General features: G+C 62.5%; 1 protein-coding gene across 1 annotated transcript in view; it reads left to right on the top strand.

Moving 5' to 3' along the window:
• The window catches only part of PMEPA1 (prostate transmembrane protein, androgen induced 1), a 46,702-nt gene extending 26,238 nt beyond the window's left edge, over window positions 1-20,464 (top strand). Inside the window, exons 2-4 of the mRNA XM_028524330.2 lie at window positions 14,356-14,510; window positions 18,975-19,028; window positions 19,451-20,464. Of these exons, the coding sequence (XP_028380131.1) occupies window positions 14,356-14,510; window positions 18,975-19,028; window positions 19,451-19,999 (758 nt within the window). The 3' untranslated portion in view covers window positions 20,000-20,464. The remainder of the gene's footprint in view (window positions 1-14,355; window positions 14,511-18,974; window positions 19,029-19,450) is intronic.
• The last annotated feature ends 5,482 nt before the right edge of the window (window positions 20,465-25,946 follow it).

The following is a 25,946-nucleotide window of genomic DNA, read 5'->3' as shown; positions in this document are numbered from 1 at the left end:
TGTGTGAGTGTGAACATTAGGCTCCAGCCTGTGCTTCTGCACCAGGAACCGCAGCGTAGGAATCTCCCTGAACCGGAGGCTCCTCTGGGAGCGAAAGCCTGGCATATAGATCATTTCACCTGCAGCGGGCCCCTTGCAGAACATACCAAATCCTGCAGGTCCCGGACCCAGCCCGGAAAGGTGTGTACGAGCCCTGGTGGACTGGGGGAGGGGGTGCGTGGGGCTGCGTGTGCGGCGTGTGAGGAGCTTGCACAGCACTTCTGACACGTGGCCTTGTTTGGACACCACACCGGACGGTGATCCTGGATCACGGTCCAGCTCACCTTCTCCGCGCAGCCTCTGTTGGCTTACACACTGGCAGGCGCCCCAGGGCCGCACGCCCACTTGCCCGGCTGGAAGCAGCTAACTCCCCATCACACCCTCACGCCTGCCTCAGGGCCTTTGCACTGGCCATTCAGTCAGTCATTCATTCGGCCAGGGGTGCCCCTCCCCGTCTTCCCCCATCTTTCAGGTCTCGGCTTCGAGGTCTCCCAGACACGCCGTCCCCGACAGCCCACCTAAGGGGCCCACCCACCCCGCGCTGCGCTCAGCACCCTCTTGCATCACCTTTCTAGTGCCCAGAGCTCCTGGTGCTTGGTGCTTACATATGCTCTAGCTCAGTGTCTTCCTACCCCCCCACCCTGGCAGACCTGAGCCCCGTGGGGGCCAACGCATGCTTCTCCTGCACCAGCACAGGGCTGGGCACGGACCCCCAGAGGCAGAGGGACTGGTACTCAGGCCAGGTGTCCGGAGAAGCCGGGCGAGTGGTGTATGAGGGAAGGACTCAGGGGTCTCCAGACATCCGTGCGGCTCCTGACTCTGCTGTGCGGGGGGGGAGGGGGGGGGGGCGGCCCCTGGCAGCAGAATGCAGGGTCCCTTTATCATTGGCAGTGCATTGATACTTTACAATGAGGCCAGGGCTCATTGATACATTGTACTGAGGACATGCCACCATGCTGGGGATACAAGGACACTCGGATACATTGTGTGGGGACAGTTGATTGTATGGAGACATAATGATACTTTCTATTGGGGGAACCAAACCGCTCCCCCCGCCTTGAGGAAGAAGTTGGAGGTTCCCTTTTTGCTGGGGGGCAGCCAACAGGAGCCAGTGCCTCCAGGTCACTTAACATCTCTCTTCGGCTCTCAGTTTTAAGTGGCACGGTTAGAACTGAATCCTCAAACCTGGGAGCCAGACCGGCACATTGGAAGATGACAGGGGGAGATGGTTTCGTTTGGCTGGCTGCGGGGGCCAGATGGCGGCTGCTGTGAGCGGGAGACGGGCGGGGGCTGGCGGGGGAGGGGGGTGTGGCTTCTGTCTGGGCTCTGACCCTCCCCCTGCAGCCAGCCAGCCAGCCACCCTCCCAGTGCCAGCCCCCACGGGTCACTGGAGGCTGCCCGCGGTGCCCTCTGCCCGAGTGACTCGGGGGCCCCAGGGGACGGGGCCCTCCAGGTGGTGACGGGGCCCGCCAACGCTCTTCACTTTAAAAACAAAACCGAAAACTTTATTTTGGGATCCCTGTGGAACCGCCTGCCGTTCTAGGAAACAAGACAGAGAGAGCCTTTGTGCACATGACCCAGCCCGCCCCAGGGGTGACATCTAGGAATAGACAGGGAAGGACATTCACTACAAACCACCGACCTCCTTCCGGTTTCCCCTGTGCACGCGAGCACGGTCCTGTGCCGTGCACACGCCGCCGCGGTCGGTGTACCCGCTCACCTGTTCGAAGAGCACCACCAGGCCACCTCGAGTGGGGGCCCCCCGCAAGTGGAGCAGCCATGAGGGTCCCGTGCACAGGGTCCCGTGTGGACGGGCGCCTCCCTCCCCTGGGATCAAGCCCAGGTGTGCAGCTGCTGGGCCGTAGGGGCGTGCGGTTGCCGCCTGTTTGGTTTTATGAGAGATCCTTCACTTTCCCTCAACACCTGTTCGTCCCCTGTCCTCTGGGCGGAGAGGCGAGTCCCGGCGGGTGGACCTGGGACTTGGATCCCTTCCTCCTTCAAATATTAACCGGCGGCGGCACCTTGCGCCAGGTGTGGTACTAACCGCCCGGGCTACAGTGAGAACAAGATAACCAAGGGCCCTTGCTCGGAGCCTTCTTGCTGGAGAGGCGGAATCAATAATAAACAGGCAAGCAAATTAGTAAAGAGGATAGTTTCTTTATTTTTTTAAGATTTTATTTATTTTTAGACAGAGGGGAAGGCGGGGAGAAGGAGGGGGTGAGAAACATCCATGTGTAGCTGCCTCTCGCACACCCCGTACTGGGGACCTGGTCTGCCACCCAGGCATGTGCCCCAACTGGGAATTGAACCAGCGACCCGTTGGTTATACAGACTGGCGCTCAGTCCACTGAGCCACGCCAGACAGGGCGAGAAGATAGTGTCTCCTAGTAGCGCACACATACGCTATGCTTTGCTACATGCCAGGTGCTTTCTAGGTAGTTTAAAACCTTCCATCAGGCCACGGAGGTGGGGCCAACATTTTCTCCACGGTGCAGACAAAGAAAGCAGGCGTAGAAAGAGGCGTGGAAAGCCAGAACGGGGCAGAGCTGGGTGGTCCAGACTCCTTCCCTGAACACTATGTCGTCCGTGTGGCCAGGACAGGCCATCAGGAGATGCAGAGTGAGGTGAGCAGTGAGCACACTGGGGATGGGGTGACTAGGGGCCCCCCTGAAGTGGGCCATGCAGAGATCCCAGGACACATCTGCACATGCAAAGGTCCTGGGGCAGGAACAGGAAAGAGGCCAGCATGGCTGGGGAGGGGTAAGCAAGGGAAGGCAGCGGTGGGTCCGGAAATGGGATGGAGTGGGCCTTGGAGAGTTTTCATGGGAGCGTGAGTCAGTCATTCAATTGATGTTTTTTTTTAAAAGTGCAGTAGCGGTTACGTGCAGAACGGATTGGGGAGGGGAGTCAGGACGTGAGGGAGGAAACAGGGAGGGGAGGGAGGACCTGTGGGCGCAGCTTCTGCTCATGAGGGCTGACTCCTGAGTCTCTGCCAACCTCCGCCTGGGGACACCCGTGGGCCCCTGTGTGGGTGGTCAGCACCCTTGGGAGTACCGTCGGGGGCCAGGTCTCTCTGCGGCTGGAGCCCCTGAGCCGCTGTCCCGTGGCTCCGGCCCACCCAGTTGGGAGAAAGCCCCCCCCACCCCCCTGCCCCCTTGAACGTCTGCATCTAGACCCCGTTTTCCCGTGTGTGCCTGTCTCCAGGTGGATTTTTTCTGGCTCCTCGATTTTTCTTGCTGTTTCTCTCTTCCCCCTCTGCCCACACCAGCTGTGATCGTGTAGATTGGCTTTACCTGCTCAGGACCGGCCGCCCCAGATCGTTAATAAAAACTGTGCTGTTGTAACTGTGGCCCCCGTGCCCGGCCCGGTCGGGTGGAGCTGCCCGCCTTGGACCCGAGGGTGGCCACCGCTCACGCCGCCCCTGCTGGGTGCCAGCCCGTTTGGGGAGAGCGTGGCGTGTGCAGCTGCTCGGGAGGCCTGGGAGGTTCCCCTGTTAGCGACCCCTGCTGTACGGTGGAGAAACCGAGGCAGGGGGCCAGAGTCACGCTGGCGGGATTCGAATTCAGAGCCGGGGCACACTCAGCTCCTGCAGCTTCGCCACGTCCCCCCTGGGAACTCGGAAAAGGCACCTCCGGGAGCTCCCGCTCCTCTCGGAGAAGCCCTGGGCCTTTCCAGCGTCTGGCGTTTTCCGTTTCTGGAAAACGCTGCGTCAGAAGGAAGTGGTGATGAGGGGCTGGAGGAGTCTCGCCGTGGGGTGGGCCCCCTCCCTGGGGTGCAGACCCGCAGAGGTGCCGGCCCGTCCGGCGTCTGGAGGCCCCTGGGACTCGGTTTGTGCCTGGCACCTGAAAAAGAAAGAGGAAGAAACCCGAACAGGGCGTCAGGGAAAGGCTCCGGACAGCAGGGACTCCTGGCAGTCACACCCACGCAGGCGAGACACCAGAAGGACAAACACCCCAGGACAGAAGGAGACACGTCCGCAGACGGACCAGAGACAGACAGACACGCAGAGGCCGAGGGACGGACCCGGGCTCTCGGGCCCGGAGAGGGAGGCAGAGACGCGTTCACTGTCCTGTCCCACCTGCTCAGGGTTCTGCCCGACCGGGCAGTCCGTGCGGGAGGCCCGACGTCCGTGTGTCCAGTGTTGCTCCCCGGAACCTTCCCCACAGAGGTGTTAACAAACCGGCAGCAAGGAAGGCCCCATCCTGGGGCATCCTGGGCCGGGGCTGTTCCCGGGGACCTCGGGGTCTGTGTCACCGTTGGGCGACCTTCTGGCCCAGTCTGGCGTCTGGGGGACTCAGGCCTCTGCCATCTGCTGCTCCTTCTAAGAGGTGACAAGGTCCGGAGCCGGGGAAGGGACTGCCCCTGCTTTCGCCGCCGGGGGCCGCCGGGAGGGGTGGGCTGTGGCTGTGGCCCTGTATGGGGGTCTTGTCCTGTCGCAGGGGACTACGGAGGTCGGGGGCCCAGGCCCAGCCACGTGACCTGTGTGAGCTCGGGCGTGTGTCTCCCTGTCCCAGTCCCAGACTCCACGGCCCTCAAGTGGGGGGACAGTCAGACCAGCACCCTCTGGAGGGCCATGGGGAGGGGTCGGCGAGAGGACGGGGACCTCTGGCCCGGGAGGGGAGGCGGCAGGTGCACACGGCTGGTCAGGAGGGCGCCGGCCGAGTCCAGGTCACTGACCGTCCAAAACGGGCCCAGCCAGGGGCACAGAGGCAAATCCTGTCGCCTCACAGAGGACGACAAGTCTCCCAACTCCTGGCACACAGTAGGTGCACAGCCACAGTGTGCTGCGTGAACAATGGTGGGACTGACGAGTCCCCAGGATAGGTGCCCACAACCGACTGCCTGTCCTCCCGTCCCCAGCAGGTGCCTTTGTGTTTCCCTGGGTCCTTCCCCCAGGGCGAGGGTCCCACCTCCAGGACTTGAGGCTTCCGCACATGGCCCCCTGGTCTCCCCGAGGTGCCGCGTCCTTCTGCTCGGGCTGCCCTGCCACAGCACCAAAGGCTCGGGGCTTCCACCGTAGAGAGTCACGTGCTTACTGTTCTGGAGGCTGGAAGTTCAAGTTCGAGGTCCTGGCACACTGAGTTCCGGCGAGACCTCTCCTGCTGGCTGGTCGACAGTCCCATGGCTTTTCCTCGGTGTGTGTGCCCTGCTATCTCTCCGAGAGGAGGACAGGGACCCTGGGGGCTGGGGGTCGGGGCCTCCCCCTCGAGGCCACATTTAACATAATAACATACTCCCTCAGGACCCTCCCCCCCCCCGCCTTCAAATACAGCCACACTGGGGGCTAAGGCTTCATTCAACCAGTGACCTTGGGGGGGACATACAGCATGCGGTCCGTAACACCGGTCCCCTTTCCTTCTGATCCACACGGGGGACTCGGGAGGGCGGGGGAGCACGGCCCGCTCTGTGGGGTTTCCGGTGAGCTCCGCACCCAGGCCCGGTTGTCTTCGGATGCTCACGTGGGATCCGTGAGTTTGGCCGTGGGGTCCAAACAAAGGTGGGAGAGGAGCTAGAGAGGTGGGCCCGCCCCCCTGCTTCCCCAGATGAGGAAACTGAGGCGCAGAGCATGAAAACCCTTCCTCGGGTCCCAGGTCGGGCCACTGGCAGAGCTGGGGTTGGAGCCCGCCAGGCCAGCTCCGGGGCGCTGGACGACGACCCCGCCACAGAATTCGGGTCCATTCCTGGGGCCCGGGGAGCCTGTCCAGCCCTCCTCACCACCTCCCACCCCTCCCGACAGCTGACCTTGGCCGTCAGTCCACCTCCCCCAGCTTCTGCCCTGGCTCAGACCCAAAGAGCTGGGCCCCTCGAGGTCCTGAAAGGGAAGGGCACCCCGGGTCAGCGGGGGGCCCCTCCAGACAGCGGCCGCCCGCCCGGCCTCAGGGCCACTCCAGCACGCGGCCGGTCGATTGAGGAGCCATTGAGAAGCGGCTAAGTAGCGGCCGCATTGTGCCGCCCGATTCAGAGCACGCTTTGTGTCGGAGAGGCTTGGAGAGGGAGCCGGCTCACCTCCCGTCCCCCGGCGCTGCCGTCCGCGCTCGTGTTGGGAAACACCAGGCTCTTGAAAACCGGCGACAGAGAGAAACATCTGCTGGTTTGCAGGGAGCACGCGGGGGGCCTCCCAAGTGGCGGGGGCAAGCGTGCCTCGCACTGTCAGCCACACACAGGACCTCACACACACACTCCACCACACACACACACACACGCTTGAGTCTTTGGGCATGCTAATGAATATCGCGTTTAAATTAAAGTGACCACAGGATGCGAGCAGCACAGAAGAACAGAAAGCAGGAAGTGTAGCTGCCTTCTTCCAGAAGTAGCCACCGTCAACAATTCGGGATTCATCCTCACGGTCGCTCTAAAAAGGGGCTTGCGGTACTGATACTGTCCTGGGCTCGTTATCTCGGCCCAGCAGTAACCGCTGACGCCAGTGCCTCTCAGCCAGGGCGACCCTGACCCCCAGGGGACGTGCGGGGGAGGGGGAGTGGTGCTCACAACCAGGGATGTTGCTGAACAGCCTACGACGCCCAGCACGGCTCCCCAGCAGGGAAGGGTCCGGCCCAGGGTGGGAAGGGCCCCGGGCGAGGAGCCCTGACTTAGGGATCTTTCTAGTGGCCCCATTATCATCCACGATGGGACAGGCTAGAGTTTGTGGAGTGGGGGTGTCGATGGTCTCTGGTTGTTCACTTAAAAAAAATTTTTTTAAACCCTGCTGTGGTGTCTTTATGCATCTCTGCCTTCCAGCGCTTCTGTGAAATTTTCTGTGGGATGACAGTCGTGGAAGTTAAAACCGCTGGGTTGAGAGGTAGCACGCATTTTTTAATCTTGACAGGCACGGCCCAAATGTTCCCCCGAGCAGGTGGCTGTGGCCATCATCAGCACGACCACCGGCAGGCGACTCCCCAGCCCGAGGGTCCCCGGCTCGTCTGAGTTAGCAGGACGCACGCGACGCATTTTAAACACCTTCCCGGGCCCCTCCGTCGACGGGGCCGCCGATGGGGCCGCCGATGGGGCCGGCTCTGTTCTCCCTGCGCCGCGCTCACTCCGTCCTGCCAATAGCTCCCGGACGGTGATGGATCCCGCGCTGACAGTGGGTGTTTAAAGACGGCCGGTGCCGGTGACAGCGGAATGAAAACCCCATTAGCTCTTTCCACTTGGATAATAGCGGGAAGATAAAAGGCTCCGCTTTGTCTTCCCTGACGGGGGAGCGCTCCGCCACGAGGCCCTGAAGCGGCGGCTCGGGCCCTCCGCTCCCCCTCTCGGTCTCAGCCCACCCTCCGTCCCCGCCCGCGCTTTCGGACCCACGGCCGGCCGCCTCGGCCGCCCCCTCCGAGGCCAACTCCCTCCCAAAAGAGGACCCCAGGACGTGTCGGGGGTGGGGGGGAGCCCTAGAACTTGGGCCTCGGGCGTCAGTGCCGGGTAGCCCTTCGCCAGCCGAGGCGAGGGGTCTTTCCGCGGGGAGGGGGGCGCCCGCTGGGGAACGAGTGGGGTTCTTGATTTGTCTGAAGACTCCTTTGGACCCGTCCCGCCCCGTGGTGTCTGACTCGTGTGCCTTGGCTGTGCATGGTCCCATAGGCTTCTGGATGCTTCTGCCACCTGTGCTGGGGCAGCCCAGCGTGGGGCCTTCTCTGGAGGCTCTGGCTGGGGGAGCGGAGGGCGCCCCCTGGGTGCCCCTCCTCAGGCACCCACAACAGAGGGGGGTGTGAGTCAGAATGCAGTGGGAGGAAACTGAGGCAGGGCATGCTCGGGAGCCCAGAGGGGCGGGCTAAGCCCAGCAGGGAAGCACATTGTGTGTGTGTGTGTGTGTGTGTGTGTGTGTATGCACACGTGTGCTTATATGGCCAGGGAGGGAAGGAGAGGCTGGACCCGGCCTTCAGGAGGAGGGGACGGGGTGAGCCTGGACTGTCTTCTGTTGTCCCGTGTGGCCTCCAGCAGCCAGGAGGACGCCTGCCTCCCTGGAGTGGCCGTCAGTCCCGTCCAGTGTTGGGGACACAGCGAGTCACTATATCACAGGCCCAGCTGCGTGTCTGCCCACGTGGGCCTCCCCCTCTCCAGGTGAGGGCAGGGCAGGCCCAGGGGACCGTCTGGCACTCGGAGCCAGGGACACCACCAGGTGTGCCGGTCAGGTGTCCTCCTTGCCCCACAAGGGCACACGCCAGGGCCGGTCAGAGGCCACGTGATCTCTGGGCTCCGCCACTCTCGGCCCCAGAGTGAGGGCCTTGATGCCCCACCTGGCCATGCTACCAGACACTGGTCCCAGACAGGGCACCTCCTGGGAAGGGCCACCGTGGGAGCCGCCGTCTGGTTTGGGTGCCGCTTCCGTCTGTTGCCCTCTGACTCTGAGCGTAACCCCAGGTTCGTGCGGCGCGCCTGTCCTGTGGAGGGCTGTCCCGCTGGGGGCCCCCCGGGCCAGGCGCCCTCCTCCATACGGGGGACACCGAGACGAGGCAGAGAGTCACTTCAGGTGACACTGGGTGTTCCAGGAGGGAGAGACAGGAAATCAGTGGTTAGACGGGTCACAGACAGCATTCCGGATGTCACGCCGCAGAGAACAGCAGGCAGGGGACGCGGGGCCTGGGTTGGGGACAGGGCGCCCTTTCTGACAGCGTGCTCAGGGGCGTGTCCTGGGGAAGTGACCTTGGAGCAGGGCCTGGAAGGTAAGGAGGCAGCAAGCACTTGGATATGAGGAGAGATCACCCAGGAGGTCGGCAGGGCGTGTGCAAAGGCCCCGGGGCCGGGCTGAGCTCGGTCCTTTCACAGAGGACGTGGGCGCGAAAGGGAGAGAATTCCGGGAGAAACACCTGTGGAGGTCAACCCGGAGTGGGCTTCCCAGGTCCAGGGTTCACCCTTGAAAGGTTCGAGGCGTTGTTTCACTCTGCAGAGGGGCGGACTCCTGGTTTACACTGTCCACTCGCCCCGGCCCTGGCAGAGGGCTCCCACGCCGCTGGGCCTTCTCCAGCGACCGTGGATTCGGGCGTCCGGGGACCCTTCCTGGAAATGCCGGCTAATTCGTTCGTGTGTTTCTCTCCACAACGGTGTGAAGGGGACACGGGGTCACCCTCCGTTTCTTACCCCCAGACACCGATGGTTGGCCCGAGGCCACCGTAAGTGGCAGAGTGGGGTTCAGCCTCGGGAGTGTTGGAGGCAAACCTCACATCCCTAACCTGCACCCTCAGTTCTGCTGTGAGCCCCTGCGCGGGGCAGGGGGGGGGAGGGGGTCCTCAGGCCCTGGCGCCAGGCACGGTCCAGGCAGCACGTGACGAGTTTCCTCCTGGACACCAGACCACACCGGACGGCACCTCAGGGTCACGTGTTACCCGAGGGGCGCCGGCACCCAGCTGCGTGCGCAGTGCGGGGTGAGCGCTGAAGACGCAGCAGCACAGTTTACTTCCAAAGCCCAGGAGACTGCCCCGGCTTGCCCCCCACCCCCGCACCTCCAGGGGAAGACCCCCCTGGTTTTTAACCCATAAATGATCCCGTTACCTGAAGAAATGAGCGTGCCCACAGAGGAGTGTTTGAAAGGGCACCAGGAGCCATCAGAAAGTTGTCTGGGTCCATCTGGTTTGAAAATCTGGGGGTGGGGGTAGGGGAGCTGGGCTCTCATTCAGATGCAGTGGTGGGGGAGGGGAGGGGGAGGGAGGAGGGGGAGTACTTGCGGTGGCTGGAACCCCAGGCAGGCGGGGGCCCCGCGGAATGACAATGAGGCCCGCCCTGGTGGGGCGCATCCACGCAGGCCTAACGAGACCAGATTTTCATAAATTTCAGACAGTGCCGATTCCTAATTCCTCGGCTCGCGGCCGGGAGGCCAGACAGGGCAGCCTGCGCAGGCTGCTCGTTAACCGGGAGGCATTGCCGGCTGCCCCGCCACCACCGCTGCTGGGGCAGACCCTGGGGGGTGAGAGTGGGGGGAAGTGTCTGGTCTGGAAACCTCCTGTGGGCTGGCAGGAGCCAGGTGAGCTCTGGCCCAGGTCCCCGCTGCCCCCGCCCCGAATCATGCAGCAGACCCTCAGAGGCCACTGTCCCTCAGGGCTGGGCTTTGCGCATATTAGCGGATTCTCCGCCAGCCACCTCCCTGCTCCCAGCTGGGCCTCCTGCACCTGGTTCGGGTGGCGGCTCTGTCACCAAGAAGGGGGTGGGGGGCAGCGTGAGCCTGGACTCAAAGGAACCCTGTCTCTCCCGTCGCTGAGCTGACCCGGAGTCCAGGGCTACAGGCGGCGGCGGCGGCACCTGGGCTGCGGTCGCCGGTGGAAACCACAGGCCTCGCGTCCCGTGGAGACCTGCCAGGTCGCATTTCGTGCGGTCGGATCGCCGTGTCTCGAATGTAATCCCCCGTGTTCTTCCCGTATCACAGGTCTGGTGGAGCGTTCCGTCGCTCTTGAAGAGCCGTAATTAGCTCCTTTTTAAGCCACAATTGTCATTTAATTCTCAAGACCGTGTTCTGGGAGCGTGTCCCGGCTTCCTTGGAAACCGTGGGTTCGGGACCGCTCCCTGATTCGGCGGCTCCCTGGCCGTGTGGGGGCCCGCGCTGCACCCCAGGGCGGGCGTGGGAACCAGCGGGGGAGCTCCTGTCCTGGAGGGGTGCTTGGCCACAGGTGGTGGTGGCAGAGGGGTGTCCAGCTGTTCGTGAGTGTGCACCGTGCCGTGGGCGGTGCCCCCACAGCTCCCCCGAGGCTCTGGCTGGAGGTTCCTTCCGCTCTGTCCTGTGATTTTCCTCTGCGTCGGCCGGAGACACGGGCACCACTGGCCTCAGGGACTGGCTGCACGGGCCCCGTGGTGGGCGGTGTTCCCGCCTGGCCACCAGCCCCCTGAACACGAGTGCTTGGCTGGAACCCGTGCTGTTCCCGACCTTCTGGAACCAGGGTTCCAAGGACCACGGGGTGTGGGGCAGCACCCCCTGGGCTCCGTGGCCGTCAGCCAATCCCCTCACTTCTCTCAGCCTCAGTTTCCTCGTCTGTAGAGGGGCTGAGAGGTCATGTTCGTGTCTGCGTCTCGGAATGACAGTGTGGATTCGGCGTCCGTAGGACTCGGGCCGTACCCGGCGCGTAGGGGACCAGGGCCGTGTGCACACGTCTCAGAGTGACCGAGGCTGTGTCAGCGAGAGGCAGGCCACTCCGATGGGGCGGAGCCACCTGTTGGTTTGAAGTTATTCGAGGAGAAAGAGGACGCCGAATTACATTAGAGGGACCTTACTTTGCCCGAGGAAGATGGGCGTCGTCCCCCCAGAGCCCACCGCGTCTGTTGCCCACCCCGAGGGGGGCAGTCACTGTCAGAAGTCCCTGGTGGCCTCGGATCCAGCTGCCACCCCGGTGACCCTTTTGGATGGCCGTGCCCCCAGCCCCCAGCCCAGGGACAGAGCCAGCAGGGCACGCACACCCAGTGTGTCCAGGGCCTCAGCCAGGATGAGGGGTGCCATTCGTCCCCACTGGGACGGCAGTGACGATGGAGCACCCCCTGCTTCCTGTCCTGTCCCGAGCTCTTTACAGGTGGTAGCGGGTGCTCCCAGAGGTGGCAGGTGCCTCCTTGCTGGCAGGTGCAGGGGGCGGGACTGGGAGCCCTCAGAGGTGCTCGGGCGTGGGGAAGGGGAGCTCACTCACTCACCCTTCGGGGGGGCCGGGAGAACTCAGCAGCACAGGGCCCTTGCCCGTCTCAGCTGTCTCAGGGAGGCCCAGGGCCCGGCCCTGCTGTTTTGGGTGTGACCTAAGGCAGCTGCTTCCCAAGCCTCAGTTTGCTGGTCTGCAAATTGGGTGTGTGTGGGCAGGGGGTGATGGCGCCCACTTCATGGCTCTGGTGAAGAGCGTGCAAAGCTGGGCCAGTGCTGGGGCGTGAGTTCTGTGGTCACCTGTGGTCTGGGGACGAAGGCCGGGGAAGAGGCCCAGGGGCAGGATCCGCCTCTGCTTGTACCATACAGGGCACTTGGCTTCATGTCCGGGTACAGGGGAGGCCTGTCAGACTGGGGAAACCGAGGCAGGGTCCGCCTCTGCCATCAGCAGCTGAGTGGCCTGGGGCTCCTGTCTTGGCCAGAAGTCCCGAAGCCTCCGCCCAGTGCTTTAAAACTCTCGGACGTGTTGCCGGCGTCAGAGGCCAGGCAGCCTCGCAGCGGCCTCTAGGTTCCAGGGAGGCGGGGTCCCTTGGGGTCCGGCGGGGCGGCCTGCCTGCGGCACCACCCTGTTGGCCCACCGGGGTTCCAACCAGTAGTGCCTGCGTGGAGCAGCGCGTGGGCCAGAGACCCCGGTGGGCACAGCGGCGCTGCCAGGAGCCCTGTGCTCATTTCTGGGGGTGATTCCCTGACTCTGGACCCTGGATCCCAAAAACCAGACCCTTCTGCCCTCTGGGCCCCCCCTCAGCCGGTCTGTGGAGCTGTGGGAGGTTTCTTCGCAGCCACCCGGTCGGCTGGCGCCTCTTCCATGGCCACTGGCGGCCCCCACAGCCTCGCGGGTTCAGCCATAGCCACCATCTGGGCGCAGACGGCACCAGGAAAAGAGCACAGCCTGGCGTGGGCCCTGCAGGCCACTGGGACGGGGACAAAGGCGCCCCACAGCCCTCCCTCCCTCCTCCCAGGCCCAGCACCAGCAGGGCCCCAGAGACAGCAGGGGAGGGGCCGCGGGGTGCCCACCACCGGGGTCCAGCTGGGGTGAAGAGTGCACCAGGCTGGGGGAGGGGGTGCCGTCCCCTCTGTGGCGGGAGGCCGTGGGTTTTGCACAAAGCAGGCCTGTGTGTCCCCTGAGTGGGTGGCTTTATCCCGGGTCCTCACGGGCAGGACCTGGGCCCGGTGGCATCACGCCAGGCTGCCAGGCCCTGGACCCGTCTGCCTGGGGAAGCGGGAGGTGTGGCCGCCGTTACTGGGGTGAGGCCAGAGGCCTGGCCTTTGCCTACCCAGGCCGCCCTCCCGGCGGGAAAGTGGTGCTGTCTCCTAGGCGGTGGAGGTTCGCCGAGGTCCTGCTGGGCGGGGCCCCGCCTTCTCGGGGCTCAGAGTGCCACCAGAGTCCCCGGCCAGTTCCTCTTCCCTCCTGACCAGAGCAAAATGGAGACACAGTCCCACCTGTGGGCCAGAGCCAAGGCCCAGGGTCCAGACCGAGTTCCTGGGACCAGTGGATGGCCAGGTGGGAGAGGCCACCGGCTTCCGGCCCTTGGGCTCCATCCCCGAGCCGGTCACCTGCCCCCTGAGATGGGATGACAGATGGACCCGGACGCACGCTCGGCCCCGCACAGAGGCACTCGGCTGCGCCACTGTTGACCAGACCGTTCTTTGTGCAGGGACATCCTGTGTGCCTGGGAGGCCCTGCCCATGGACACCGGGAGCGCCCCTGGTTGTGACAGCCACTCATGTCCCCAGATATTGCCACATGTCCCCTGAGGGGCAGACTTGCCTGACCTACTAATGGTGCCAAGTACACTTGGCGCAGCGGGGCAGACGGATAATGTGTCGTGAGAAGGGGGGTGTCCTGGACAGCCGGGGGGGATGGAGGAAGGGGTCAGGCCCCCTGGGGCACATGGAGCCTGGGTGGAGAAGCTTCCATGGCTGTGCCGACAGAGCAGTGGTCACCCGGGGGTGTTGCTTCCCCACTGGAAGCCCTGGGGAAACTGAGGCTGGGGGTGGGAGGGGCCAGCCCCGCAGGGTCTGGAGTTTGGGGACGCAGCGCGGGGGGGCAGGGCCCTGACACGGCCACACCTCACCTGCAGCCGGTCCCCGACCCTCCGGCTCCGCTTTCCTCGGAGGGGCAGAACCTGAGTCCAGGGGCTGTGACCTTGAGCCTGAGCCCTGGAGGCCCTCAGCGAGTGGCTCATCGGTGCCCGGTGGCACCGGGGCATCTCCCTGCCCCCTGCCCCATCTGGGCGGGGGCCGCGCATTCCCCTGCCTGCCGAGAAGAGAGCTCTGCCCCTTGGGCTGTCGGCCAGCTTTGGGCTGGGAGGGGCTGGCACCTGCTGCGGGGTGGGGGTGGGCTGGGGTGGGGGTGGGGGGCCAAGTCAGCCGAGACGCCCCTGGCTCCAGCAGGATCAAAATCCTCTTTCTCTTGAGAGTGTTTCCACTTGCGGGGAGAGAAACCAAACCAAACCAGAAACGAGGAATTAGAATTGCAGCCCCTGTGGCCCCCGCAGCCCCCACAGCCCCCACAGCCCCCGGGACTGGTGCTTTTCTGAGCCTCCTCACCAGAGGGTGTGTGTGTGTGCGTGTGTGTGTGTGTGTGGTGTGGCTGTATCTGCGTTATCTGCGTGTGTGTTGGGGCATGAGGAGGGGTATCGGGTGCGCAGGGGCCGGGAGACCCCAAGCCCCAGGCCCGCCAGGTCCCCGAGGTCTCACGCGTGCCCTTGGCCTTGCAGCGGAGCTGGAGTTCGTTGAGATCACCATCATCGTGGTGGTGGTGATGGTGATGGTGGTGGTGATCACCTGCCTGCTGAGCCACTACAAGCTGTCCGCGCGCTCCTTCATCGGCCGGCACAGCCAGGGCCGGAGGAGGGAAGACGCCCTGTCGTCGGTGAGTGCCCGCCCTCGCCTCGGGACGCTCCCGGGGTGTCCCCAGGCCCTGGGGGGGGGGGGGGGGGGGCACGGTGCTAGGTCCAGGCAGAGGCCTGACCGGACCGGGTTGTGGGAGAGGTGCCTGGTCCTGCAGGGGTGACCCAGACTCGGGGCGTGGGGGCGGGGGTCTTTCCCTTGAGCCAGCGCCCTGCATGCTCTGGGCCAGGGATTCATGTGCTGGAGGCAGCAGATCACCGGGGGAAAGGCCCTCCCCGGGGCCGAGTTTGATCCCAGCTCTGCTGCTCTGACCCTGTGCCCTCTCTGACCAGTCCCTGACCATGACCTGGGGCGTCAGTCCCCACTCGGTGGGTAAAAGCCTGAGACAGCAGCTAAGGCCCCATGGGCGGGCTCTGAGGAGGGAGATGGTGGCAGGTGGGCGGCCCGGGGCCGTGGGCCGGCGCACATCCCTGAGCCTGTGGGAGGACAGTGACAGGCCCGGGAGGCAACGCCAGGTGTGGCCTCCCTGTTCCCGGGGACACGTGCTTGACGGCAGTGCTCGGTGCTTGGGGCTGAGCCAAGTCAGCCGGCAGGCCTGTCCCGGCAGGCTCGGGATCTCCGCTGGCGTCAGGCCGCGGCCTCGTTATGTCATCGGGTTGCCGGGGCCAGGAGGGGCTGCCCTGGTCCCTCCGGCGGGAACACTGGGTGCCCCCCCAAGACCCAGCATGTGTCCCGAGGGCAAGGCTGCTCTGGAGGAATCTGTGCTTCCCCTGCCGGGGCTCCGCCATGGGTTCAGTCAGTTGCCCCTGCTGTTACCCCACAACAGTGCGGCTGGCAGCAATGCATGCGTCTGCAGCACCTGCGCTCCCTGGCTCCCCCACCCTGCAGCAGCACGGGAACCCCGTGTTACAGAGGAGAAATGGGCTCAGAGAGGTGGGAACACTTGCCTGAGGCCACCCAGCTTTTAGGTGACAGTTTGGAGAGCCCACACCCCTGTCTTGCCCTCCCTTGGTGCTGGGGCCTGTGGTACGGGCTCCGGGGCGGGTCCCCTTCCCCTCTGAGCCTCCCAGGAGCGTCGGGAGAATGGGTGGAGCTGGCCTGCCTCCCGCTGCCCCCCGCAGTCCATTGCATGGGCCTGGGAGGACGAGGTCAGTGAGAGTGTGGGGTGGGGGTGCAGCAGGTGCAGCAGAGGCTCCCGTGGGCCATGCCCCCTGCTTCCAGGGAGCTGGAGAGCTCAGTGCACAGCGCCGGGGGCTTTGTGCCCAGAGGGGCGTTAAGGTTCAGGCCCTGGTTCCAGGGCACCTGGGGCTAAAAGAAAGCCATCCCCCTCTCCCTCCCCCACCCAGCCACCTGCACAGGCCCCCGGGGATGCCTGGCTGGGTAAGCACAGAGCCTTGTAAGTATGGCAGCTCTCCTGGGGACCTCCTGCCAGACAGAGCGCACCTGAGGAGTCTCAGAGCCCTGGGACCTCCCAGACAGACCCAAACCGGGCCGCTGTGGGCCGGGGGCTGGGCTCACCCCTGGCCTGGCTGTCCTGCCGTGGCCCCTGATCGGAGCGACTTCCTGGGTGTGTGTTTCCTGCCTGGCGCACAGCCAAGCCCATTCCTGCGGTCTCGTCTGTGGTGGCTGCCTTTGCCATCAGCAGCAGCGTCGGTTGCAATGCAACCTGCTGTCTGTCCCACAGAGACATTAATTTACTCTCTGGCCCTTTAAGGAAACGGTTTTCGGACCACTGGTCTACCTGGGGAAGCTGTGGCTGGCTGGAGGAGCTCAGTGCAAGGAAGCGCTTAGAAAGAGAAGGAGCCAGGTGGAGCCTGAAGTGTCGGCGGGGGAGGGCAAGAAGGAGCTGTCAGGAACAACCCTGGGGGTCTGGCTTTTGCACTGGGAGGATGACAGGGCCACTTGCTGAGCTGGGAAACAAAGTGTCTTAAGACCTGGCTTCCGGGCAGGCGGGTTCTAACCGGGTTCTAACGGAGTGCGGTGCAGCCAGTGGGACAGGGAGTTTCGTAGAGCAGGGCCAGGCTGATGGAGGAGCCCAGATGCTGCGGGAGCCTCCGGAGGAGTGTCTGGCCCAGTGGATGGTTCCTGGTGGGTGGTTCCTGGAAGTCTCCCTGGAGGAGGTGACCTCCAGGTGCTCAGGTTGGAGGCTGGTGGTTCTGTGGTCCATGGTGGGGCCCCCCAGGCACTGACGGGTGTTTTCCTGTCTTTTAAAAATTATTTATTTTCTCCTTTCTCACCTGAGGATATATCCAGAGACGGAGGGAGGGAGGGAGGGAGGGAGGGAGAGAGAAACATCAACCAGTTGCCTCCCTCATGTACCCTGACTTGGAGTCGAACCCTCCACCTTTCAGTTTGCGGGGCGATGCTCCAACCCACTGAGCCACACCTGCCAGGACCTGACTGGTGTTTTCTTAACCTCCTTGGGTGGCGCTACTTTGTAACCCAGTGGAGAACCCTTGAGCTGGGGCTCGGAGGTGGGGATGGGGGTGGTGGGAGAAGGCTCCAGTGGCCATGTCTCGCAGGACCTCAGACACAGGGTTTTAGGCCGGGGCCCGTGTGGGCCCCACGACATCCAAGCCACCTTGGCTGTTCTCACCCCTGCCCTGGCCTCCGGGATCCACTTGGGAGCAGGTGGTGTATTGGGAGAAGGGAGATGGTGCTTAGGAGAGCCTATCGCAGCCCGACACCAGGGCAGCAGTCGATACGTCATTATTAATATTAACGACCATATGAACAGTAACGGTGTATGTCGGCTCCCCGCACGCCCGCACCTGGAACATACTGGACTCCAGCGCGTCCCTGCTGGGACCGTTTTGAGAGGCACAGGGCTCCCCTAGTGGCCACGTCGGGAATTGCAGCCCTCCGGGCAATTCCTCTTGTAGACGGCAGGTGGGAACCCTCAACTGGGAACTCCCAAGGAAATTAATGGGATGATGGATGCGTTTGTTATTTTGATTGCGGCGACGGGTTCCTGGTGCAGACGTATGCCAGAATTTAACCACGCTATATACTTTGAGTGCATGCAGTTTGTTATCTGTCAGATAAACCTCGATAAAGCTGATTTTAATTTTTAAGAGAACACATCCCGCCCTCCAGGCCCAGGGGCCGGGTTTCCCCCTCACACGAACCGATTCTGGCGCTGGGGTCCCCCTCCCCTGACCCCCCAGGTCTCCCCCTGTGACGGGGGAATCTCAGTAGACAGGGAGGGTCCGGTGTCTTCGGTTGAGAGAGGCCCTCGGCGCCTCAGGCAGGGTTTCCGCCGCAGTGGGATCTCGGGTCCCCAGTGTGGACAGAGCAGGCTGTTCCCTGGCCCCGTGGCCCCTCCGTGGGCGAGCTCACTGTCTCTAAGCTCTATCCGGCACCCAAGGCCAAGGTCAGGGGGGCCTGAGCGGGGCAGACAATGCCAGCGGGTGGTAGTGGGGGCGAGGGAGCCAGGAGCGCGGGGAGAACTCACACTGGGGTGTGCCCCTGCGTAGCTGGCTGCCCCTGGGCAGTCTGCGGTCCAGAGCCAGCCCCCTAGATTGGGGGGGGGGGGGGCGGGGCTGGAGCGCGGAGCTATAGGCCCCGCCCAGAATGTTAAGGCCGAGGGCGCGAGCTTCAGGAGGTGGCAGCTGCATGCCCCGCCCCCAGCCCGGAGCTTGGCGCGGAACGTGGAGCCACAGCCTCGTCTGTTGACTCACTGAGTCATTTGGTGGCGGAGCGACCAGGCGGGGCCCTGGGTTTGTTAACTCTCATTTCTTCACCTATAGCCTGGGCTCACAATAGGGAGGCCAAGGCGGGTCAGGAGCTAAACAAACACGCAGACAAGGTGATTCTTTTGAAGGAAATAATTAGATGACAGGTTTTTTCATGGGCCCTTTAGGTAATGGTGTCAAAGAAAGTCTCAGGGGACCCTGGAATGAACGAGCAAGGGGTGGCCATGCCATGGGGGGGCCCTGTTGTGGAGGAGCACTGGAGGGTGGTCAGCCTGGCTGGGGGGAGGGAGGTGTGGACCCCCGACACCTTCATAGGCTCGCTGAGGGCCACACACACTCCCGAGTGGCGTGCATGCTCCACGCCTGCCGTTCGGGGGCTCAGTAACTCGCCCGGGAGACTCAGCAAGGGAGGGCTGGTCAAGGCCAGGAGGGCTAGGTCAGGCCCAGCTTTCTCTGTGGCCGGTTCATGGCTGACTTCGGATTTACTCTGGGGCCCACAGGGTGAGCTGGAGGGCTCTAGGAAGGGGCCCACGAATCAGCTGTGTGTTTTGCAAAGTGTGGAGGGGTGTTTTGGGGGGACAGTGGGAGCCCAGAGATCAGTGATGAGGCCAGGTGGTCACGTCTCCCAGGGGTCCAGTGCCTGGGCCAGGGGAGTGGGGGGTGAAGATGGTGGGAAGGGGATGGTGCAAGAACTCATTCCAAGTGGAAGATCTCAGGGTCAGAGCCGGGGGGATCCTGGATTCCCTCAACTCCGTCCGCCCCGCTGACCTGTCCCTCTTCTCCCCACACAGGAAGGATGCCTCTGGCCCTCCGAGAGCACAGTGTCAGGCGGCGGAATCCCAGAGGTGAGCCCCAGCGCCGACCCCCAGTCCCCGCCCCCAGACCCCCAATCTGTGTTCATGGATCCCAAGGCCCCCTGGCCAGCGGGTCCCTTTCCCACCTCTGGGCTCACTCCTCGGTGCTTCTCTGAAGAACTATTTTTGGGGGCTGGGATCCCCCCTGCTGGGACAGGATGTACTTCCCTGCCTCCAGGAAGCGGCCTGGAGTCTGCCACCCGGAGGCCAAAGGCCGCCCCTTCTGCCGCTCCACGATGGCGTCGCAGGGCGGGGCTCCCCTGGGGCTCGGGTGGAGGCTGGGCTCCGAGCACAGCTCCTTCCCACCCTCCCTGCGTCCCAGTCTCCCTTCCCCAGGGAGCGGAGTCCCGTGCAGCCATCCCTGCCCCGGGGCCCTGCCTCTGCGGACCCTCACTGTGCTCTGCCCCCTCCAGCCCCAGGTCTACGCCCCACCGAGGCCCGCCGACCGCCTGGCCGTGCCTGCCTTCACCCAGCGGGACCGCTTCCACCGCTTCCAGCCCACTTACCCCTACCTGCCGCACGAGATCGACCTCCCGCCCACCATCTCGCTGTCGGACGGCGAGGAGCCGCCCCCCTACCAGGGCCCCTGCACCCTCCAGCTGCGGGACCCCGAGCAGCAGCTGGAGCTGAACCGCGAGTCGGTGCGCGCGCCCCCGAACAGAACCATCTTCGACAGCGACCTGCTCGGCAGCGCCGTGCTGGGAGGGCCCTGTCCCCCCAGCAGTAACTCGGGCATCAGCGCCACGTGCTACGGCGGCGGCGGGCGCATGGAGGGGCCGCCGCCCACCTACAGCGAGGTCATCGGGCACTACCCCGGGTCCGCCACCTTCCAGCACCAGCAGAGCAGCGCGCCGCCCGCCTTGCTGGAGGGGACCCGGCTCCACCACGCACACATTGCGCCCCCAGAGAGCACGGCCGCCTGGGGCCACGAGAAGGATAAACAGAAAGGACACCCCCTCTAGGGGTTCCCGGGCGGGGCCGGGGCAGCGGTGGGGAAAGAGGCGAAACACTCCGCACTTCTAAAAAAGAGAGAGGAGGAGGGGGGAGGACACACCGAAACCGCGGGCATCACCATCCCCTCCCCCACCTCTCTGTGTATAAATATTTACATGTTCTGTCTGGTCTGAATGCACAAGCTAAGAAAGCTTGCAAAAAAAAAAAAACCTCACAAAAAAAAAAAACCATGTTTCTTTGTTGAGCTGTGTCTTGAAGGCAAAAGAGAAAAAAGATTCTACCCTAGTCTTTTCTGTTCCTAACTGACCTGCGTGAACGCTTCCCTTCTGTTTGTTGATGATGACTTAACTTTAAAGACATTTGCACAAAACCTTTGTTTAAAGATCTGCAATATTATATATATATAAATATATATAAAGTAAGAGAAACTGTATGTGCGAGGGCAGGAGTATTTTTGTATTAGAAGAGTCCTATTAAAAAAAAAGAAGTTGTTTTCTGAACTAGAAGAGAAAATGGCCATTTTTGCGTGCCAACTCAGACAGTGTGCATTACCTTGTAAAGAAAACAATGACAAAGCAGGGGTTTAGAGTTATTTATATAAATGTTGAGCTTTTGCACTATTTTTTAATATAAATATGTCAGTGCTTGTTTGATGGAAACTGCTATCGTGTCTGTCGAGACTCGTGAGGGAGAAACGTCGACCTCCGACCTCAGGCGGCGGGTGGGCTCCCCGCGGAATTTGGACAGAGGCATCCGGACGGGCCGCCTTCCTCCGAAGCGGAAGCTTTGTCTAGCGACAGGTTGTTTCGCCTGTTGACACATTCCTTCCTGAAGGGGGCACACTTTCTCCCCCTCTGGGTCAGAACGGCCTTTGGCTCGCACGAAACAGGAAAGTTGTTCGAGGCACCAAGTTCCAGGTGGTGGCTTTGGCTTCTCCCCCAAATGAAAATAAACTGTTACTGAAGGAATTTAAGTTTTCCTCCTATTTTTCTTTTGTTTTAAAAACCACGGTGCTCCCATTGCCATGTTACTGACGGCACGCCAGAGGGGCGCGGACGGCTTCTTTGTGCAGAAGGCGTGGGCGGCTCCGGAGCGCGCCGGCCAAGGTCAGTGCCGTCCACTAGCACGTAGGGAGGGCCCGAAGGCCCAGGCGTGTGCCCTTGTCCCTGTCTTTCTCTCTCCGTATCGACTCTCACTTGACAGGCCGATAAGCGGAAGACCAGAGATGAAAAAGAAACACTCCCAGGACTCTCAGAAGGGTTGGAACGAGAGAGGCAGTCCAGCCTTCTCTGCGTGATGCCTGAGAAGCTGGCTTCTCTCCCTTCCCCCCCCACCCCCATTCCCTGCTCCCAAAGCGGTCCTGTTCAGGGTGTGTGTCCCTGAGCATCTTTCTCAGACACAACTCTTGTTCGCCAGGATCCCCCTGAGTGGATTCAGGTGTGGGGAGGCCCCTCTGACAGTGGTGCGCAGGTGAGGAAGCGTGCGTGGGCACACGTGTGTGCACATAGAGGTGAATGACAGGAAGTGGACTGTGGGGGGGTCCCTGGGCGTCTACCAGGGACAGTGGCTGGAGCAGCAGGTCCTCCGTCCCCCTGAGGACTTGCTAATATTCCGTGGGGTGGGTGACACCCTAGCCGGGAGAGCAGCCCCCCAGCCCCCACCCCACGGAGGTGTCTTCCTGTCTGGCAGAGTACTAAGTAGCCCATGAACCTAAGAGAAAGGTATAAGAGGCAATAAGTATTGTTTTTAAGCAACTTTTGTATTACCTGAGAAACAAAAGCCCGAGAACAGTTCTGACGTTCCGACCATTTGAACTCTATTTATGTGCACATCGCTGGCACCTAGACACCAGCAAAGGCGAGGCCAGCTGCGCGCCCACTGGCCAGCCCGGGAGCGGAAGGTGTTTCTGCCTTCACGATAAACCTGCCTCCCTCGGGGGGGGGGGGGGGGGGGTCTTCAGCCAGAAATCGGCTTCCCTCAAAGAGGATTCTTCTGAAAGGTCATGCAGAGAAGTCCGTCTAGCTTGTCCTGGGAGGTACGGGGACACATTTATAGACAACATTTTTTAAAGACGTGTTTTTCCGCGGGGCGTCTCCCTAGTGCCTTACCAAGGAAGCACTTGACTCTCTCCCGTCGCCGGGCCAGGCGGTCCTGGACAGGGCCTGGCTCGCCCGGGGCTGGCCGGGCCGCTCCCGGGCCACAAAGGGCTGCTGCTGCTTTCCAAACGTCCCTGTCGTCCTCTCGTGTCCCGCCCCTCCAGCCCCCACCCCCAGCCTCCCATCGTCAAGCACTGTGCTCGATGCCCGCCTGGGTCGAGAACCTAGGAGTGGGGCTCACTGCTGTGAACCGTGTCAGGCGAAGCCAGTCCCAAGCATTCTCTTGAACCAGACTCCGAACCCGGGTGCTGGGTGCTGGGTACTGGGTGCTGGGTGGTGGCGTCCACAGCTGCTGTGTTTTAGGAATTAGAAGGAAGCCAGGGTGGGTGGCTGCCCTCAGGGTGCCTGAGGGCAGAGTGCGGCCCTCAGACCGCGCCCCAGCGTTGAGTCCCGGCCACCATGCTGCGGTGTCCCCGGGCCTTGTGCCAGCAGAGGGCCATGGCAGAGGCACGTGGTGGAGTGGCTCCTTAAAGCCCCAGCGCGTCTCAAGAAAACCAGTGGTGGGTGTCTGTGGCAGTGACCCCCGGAGCTAAGCCCTTGGTTTCTCTGTGGACCCCAGAGCTGGGGGTGGGGAGGGGGAAGGTGCACTCTTTAGGTGTTGGCTGTCCTGCTGTTATCTTTGAAAAGCCTCGAAACACCCTGCAGGAGGGCCCCCCCGTTTCCAGTCAATAGTTGGGGAACCTTCAGAAATGGCTGGTTGGAGGGGGACCAGGTTGGGCTCAGACAAGGTGGCAGAGCTCAGCTTTCTTAATGCTCATTGTTTTCCTGCTTCCCATCATCACATCCCCCCGCACCCCATCCCCACCCCGCAAAGCCGGGGCCCACGCAGACGGACTTATCGAAGTCCACTAAGAGCCGTCCACGTTCCCCGCACACCCCATGCTTGCGCCAAGAGCAGAACATAAGGCCTCCTCCCCGTCCAGCGAGCCCCAGGGCCGGGCCCGCGCGGAGTCCGTCCCCGCCCTGGTCTGTCTCCTCTGAATCGTACGTTTCAGATATTTCTCTTTTCTACGCGCAACAGAAAGCTTCCAGAGCCCCGAGACAACCCGACGATAAGGAAAGAGCTGTGTTTCTCCGGAATCCGCACTTCAGATGTTGCCATAGGACAAAGCAGAGAGAGAAGGGGGATGCCACGCTCCCGTTTGCCCGCCTGGCTCCGGGACGGCTGTGCCGACGGAGACGCTTTCGCGCGGTGCGCTGGGCGGGGCCTGTGCCGCCCGGTCTCCCGCGTTCTGCGGAACTGTGGGCGCTCTGGCGCGCGGAGGGCGGGGCCCACGTCGCTGCCGCGTGAGACTCTGTGTTTGGACGCCAGCCCGCAGGCCTGCCGAAATCGCTTGTTGTGTATCAATAATCACCCGTGGCAATGACGACATTCTGAAAGCTGCAATACTTAAACAATAAATTTTGCAATTCTTTGGAAGGAGGCTGTTGTGTTTCTTTGGTCCTTCTGCCCGCCCACCGCCCTCAGCAACAGCCCCAGTATCACTGGGAGCCGTGGCTCCACTCCGACCACTCCCCCTACCCCTCTCCGTTTCCGGGCGGGGAGCCCAGTGCCCGCACTTGCGCAGGCCGGTGGTCTCACCGACAGAGGGAGGACTTGAGTTACAAGGATTCCCGAAACACCGCCTACTTTTCCGCCTCCTCGGAGAATCCTTAACACGAGGACTGGCCAGAGCCCTGATAAGGCCCGCGAGAGGGAACTTCCTTAGGTAAGGGTTTTCCAGAAGTCAACTCCGAGAGGTGCCCCTGTCCGGAGGGATGGATCATGGCTGTCTCCCAGGGGACACAGTTCGGGGGTCGGGAAGAGGACAAGCAGCAGTGGCCCAAAAGGGGGTCCCAGGGTGTCTGAGGGAGGCACCCACAATGTGCACGACAGAAACCCATATTGATTTCTCCTTAATGTCTTTATTGTCTGAAAATGCATTTCGTTTTTTTTAAATCAGCCTAAACAGAGTGTGTAACCTGCAGGTGTGGCCAGTTCGGCCTCGGTCCCAAAGCTGCTGGACCCCAGGGACGTATGCCCCTCCTGGGGCATGCATGGGGACAGAACTCGGCACCTGTCAGCCCTCCTTGCCCTAGCTCTGGTGCACAGGACCCCCAGCGGTTAGGAAGACTTGGGCGGGGGCCGGAAGGGCTTGTTAGCCAAGAGCAGGGCCCCGCGCTGTGCCCGAGTGCCTCTTACTGGGGGTCGCTCCCCCGCTGGCCCTTAGCCGCCTCAGCTGCAGAATGGGTTGCTGGAGGTACCTGTGAGCTGGTTGCACCTGGTGTCCCATAAGGTGATGCCTGTAAGTCCTCAAAAGGGTGCCTGCCGTGTGCAAATGTGAGCCGCTTTTGTCAGTAATGGGCTCCCAGGAAAGGTTTTCCTGTCACCTGATGCCCCTGGGGGCCTCTGGGTCAGTTTGAAGGCCCTGGGCAGAGCACACACACACACACACAGCCCCACCTCCCCCAGGTTGTTAGGACGGAACAGAGCCTTCCCCAAACGGAGACCCCCCCCCTCCACCTCACTTTGAGTACAGCCCAAGCAATAGAGCCGTCCGTGTCCGTCCAGAATAATGACTGAACTCACCACAGCTGGTGTGTGTCGAGCATCTGCTGGGTTATACACACGATGCGAAGTGATTGACAGGAGGTGGCTGCCCGTTTGGGCGCGGAGACCACTGGAGATACCAGTGCAGCAGACCAACTGAAGACCTCACAGAGCTCACCTGGGACCACAGCACAATGTGGTGAGGGCAGGAGCGGGCTGTTAGGAGCGGGAGGGGGAGGCTGAGCCCCTCACACGCTGCACAGCGGCCAGGAAGGGTGGGTGGCGGAGGGCACCAAGAAGATGGTTAGGGGCATCCCATAGGTCATCAGATGTGACTGAGAAAAGAGCCGAGGTCCCACGTGGAGCCAACCCCATAAGCGGGCACCCTACCCCCACTCTTGGCCGGCGCCAGGCACACGGCTCAGCTGCGACTCTTGGGGTTCAACTGTCTGCAAATTTCGCTGGTGGGGGGGGGGGTTGTCCTGTGGCCTCAGGTGGCTGGTGGGTAGAGAAAAGTCAGTGTTCTTTAGCCTATTCACCTATTTCTTCCTGTGAAGATAAACGTGACAGCTTCCTGGCTCTTCACAAGACAGAATGGAAAATGGCAATTCCCTCTCTCTCTTTTTTAACTTTTAAAAGCTAAGATAAAATTCACATGCCATAAAATCCCCTCTTTTAAGTGCATAATTCAGCGGGGTTTAGTACAGGCACAAAGTTGGGCAACCATCCCACTGAACACTCCCAGAACATGCGCATCATCCCCGGTGAACTTGGCCCCCTGCCCCCTGCAGTCTCTGGCTTGCTGCCCCCTTGCCCCAGCCCCTGGCAGCCACCCACGGATCTGCTTTCTGTCTCCATGGATTTGCCCCTTTAACCAGTTTGTATAAGGAGTCATACAATATGCGCTCTTTTTCTTAGAGGATGTGCCTAGTTTCTTTTGCCTAGCGTAACGTTTTCCAAGGCTCGCTCACGTTGCAGCAGGCATCGATACATTCTTTCCCACTGAGTCACATTCCATCGTTCGGATCCATTCTGGCCCGTTTGTCCGTCCAGTCGATGGACGTTGGGGGTTTCCATGTCTGGGCTGCTGTGAGCAATGCGTCCATTTCTCCTGGGGATAGACCTCAGAGAGGAACGCCCTGGCAGGGTCACGTGGTCACTCTCTGTTCCACTTCCTGAGGAACTGCCAGACTGTCTTCCTCAGCCGCAGCACCCATTTCCATCCTCCAGCACCGTGTGATGGGCCCCCTCTCCCCTCATCCTCGCCCC

Source organism: Phyllostomus discolor, chromosome 9 (assembly GCF_004126475.2).
Source record: "Phyllostomus discolor isolate MPI-MPIP mPhyDis1 chromosome 9, mPhyDis1.pri.v3, whole genome shotgun sequence".
NCBI classification, from domain to species: Eukaryota; Metazoa; Chordata; class Mammalia; order Chiroptera; family Phyllostomidae; genus Phyllostomus; species Phyllostomus discolor.
The sequence above is the reverse complement of the archived record's forward strand: the minus strand, read 5'-3'. Positions and strand labels throughout refer to the sequence as shown.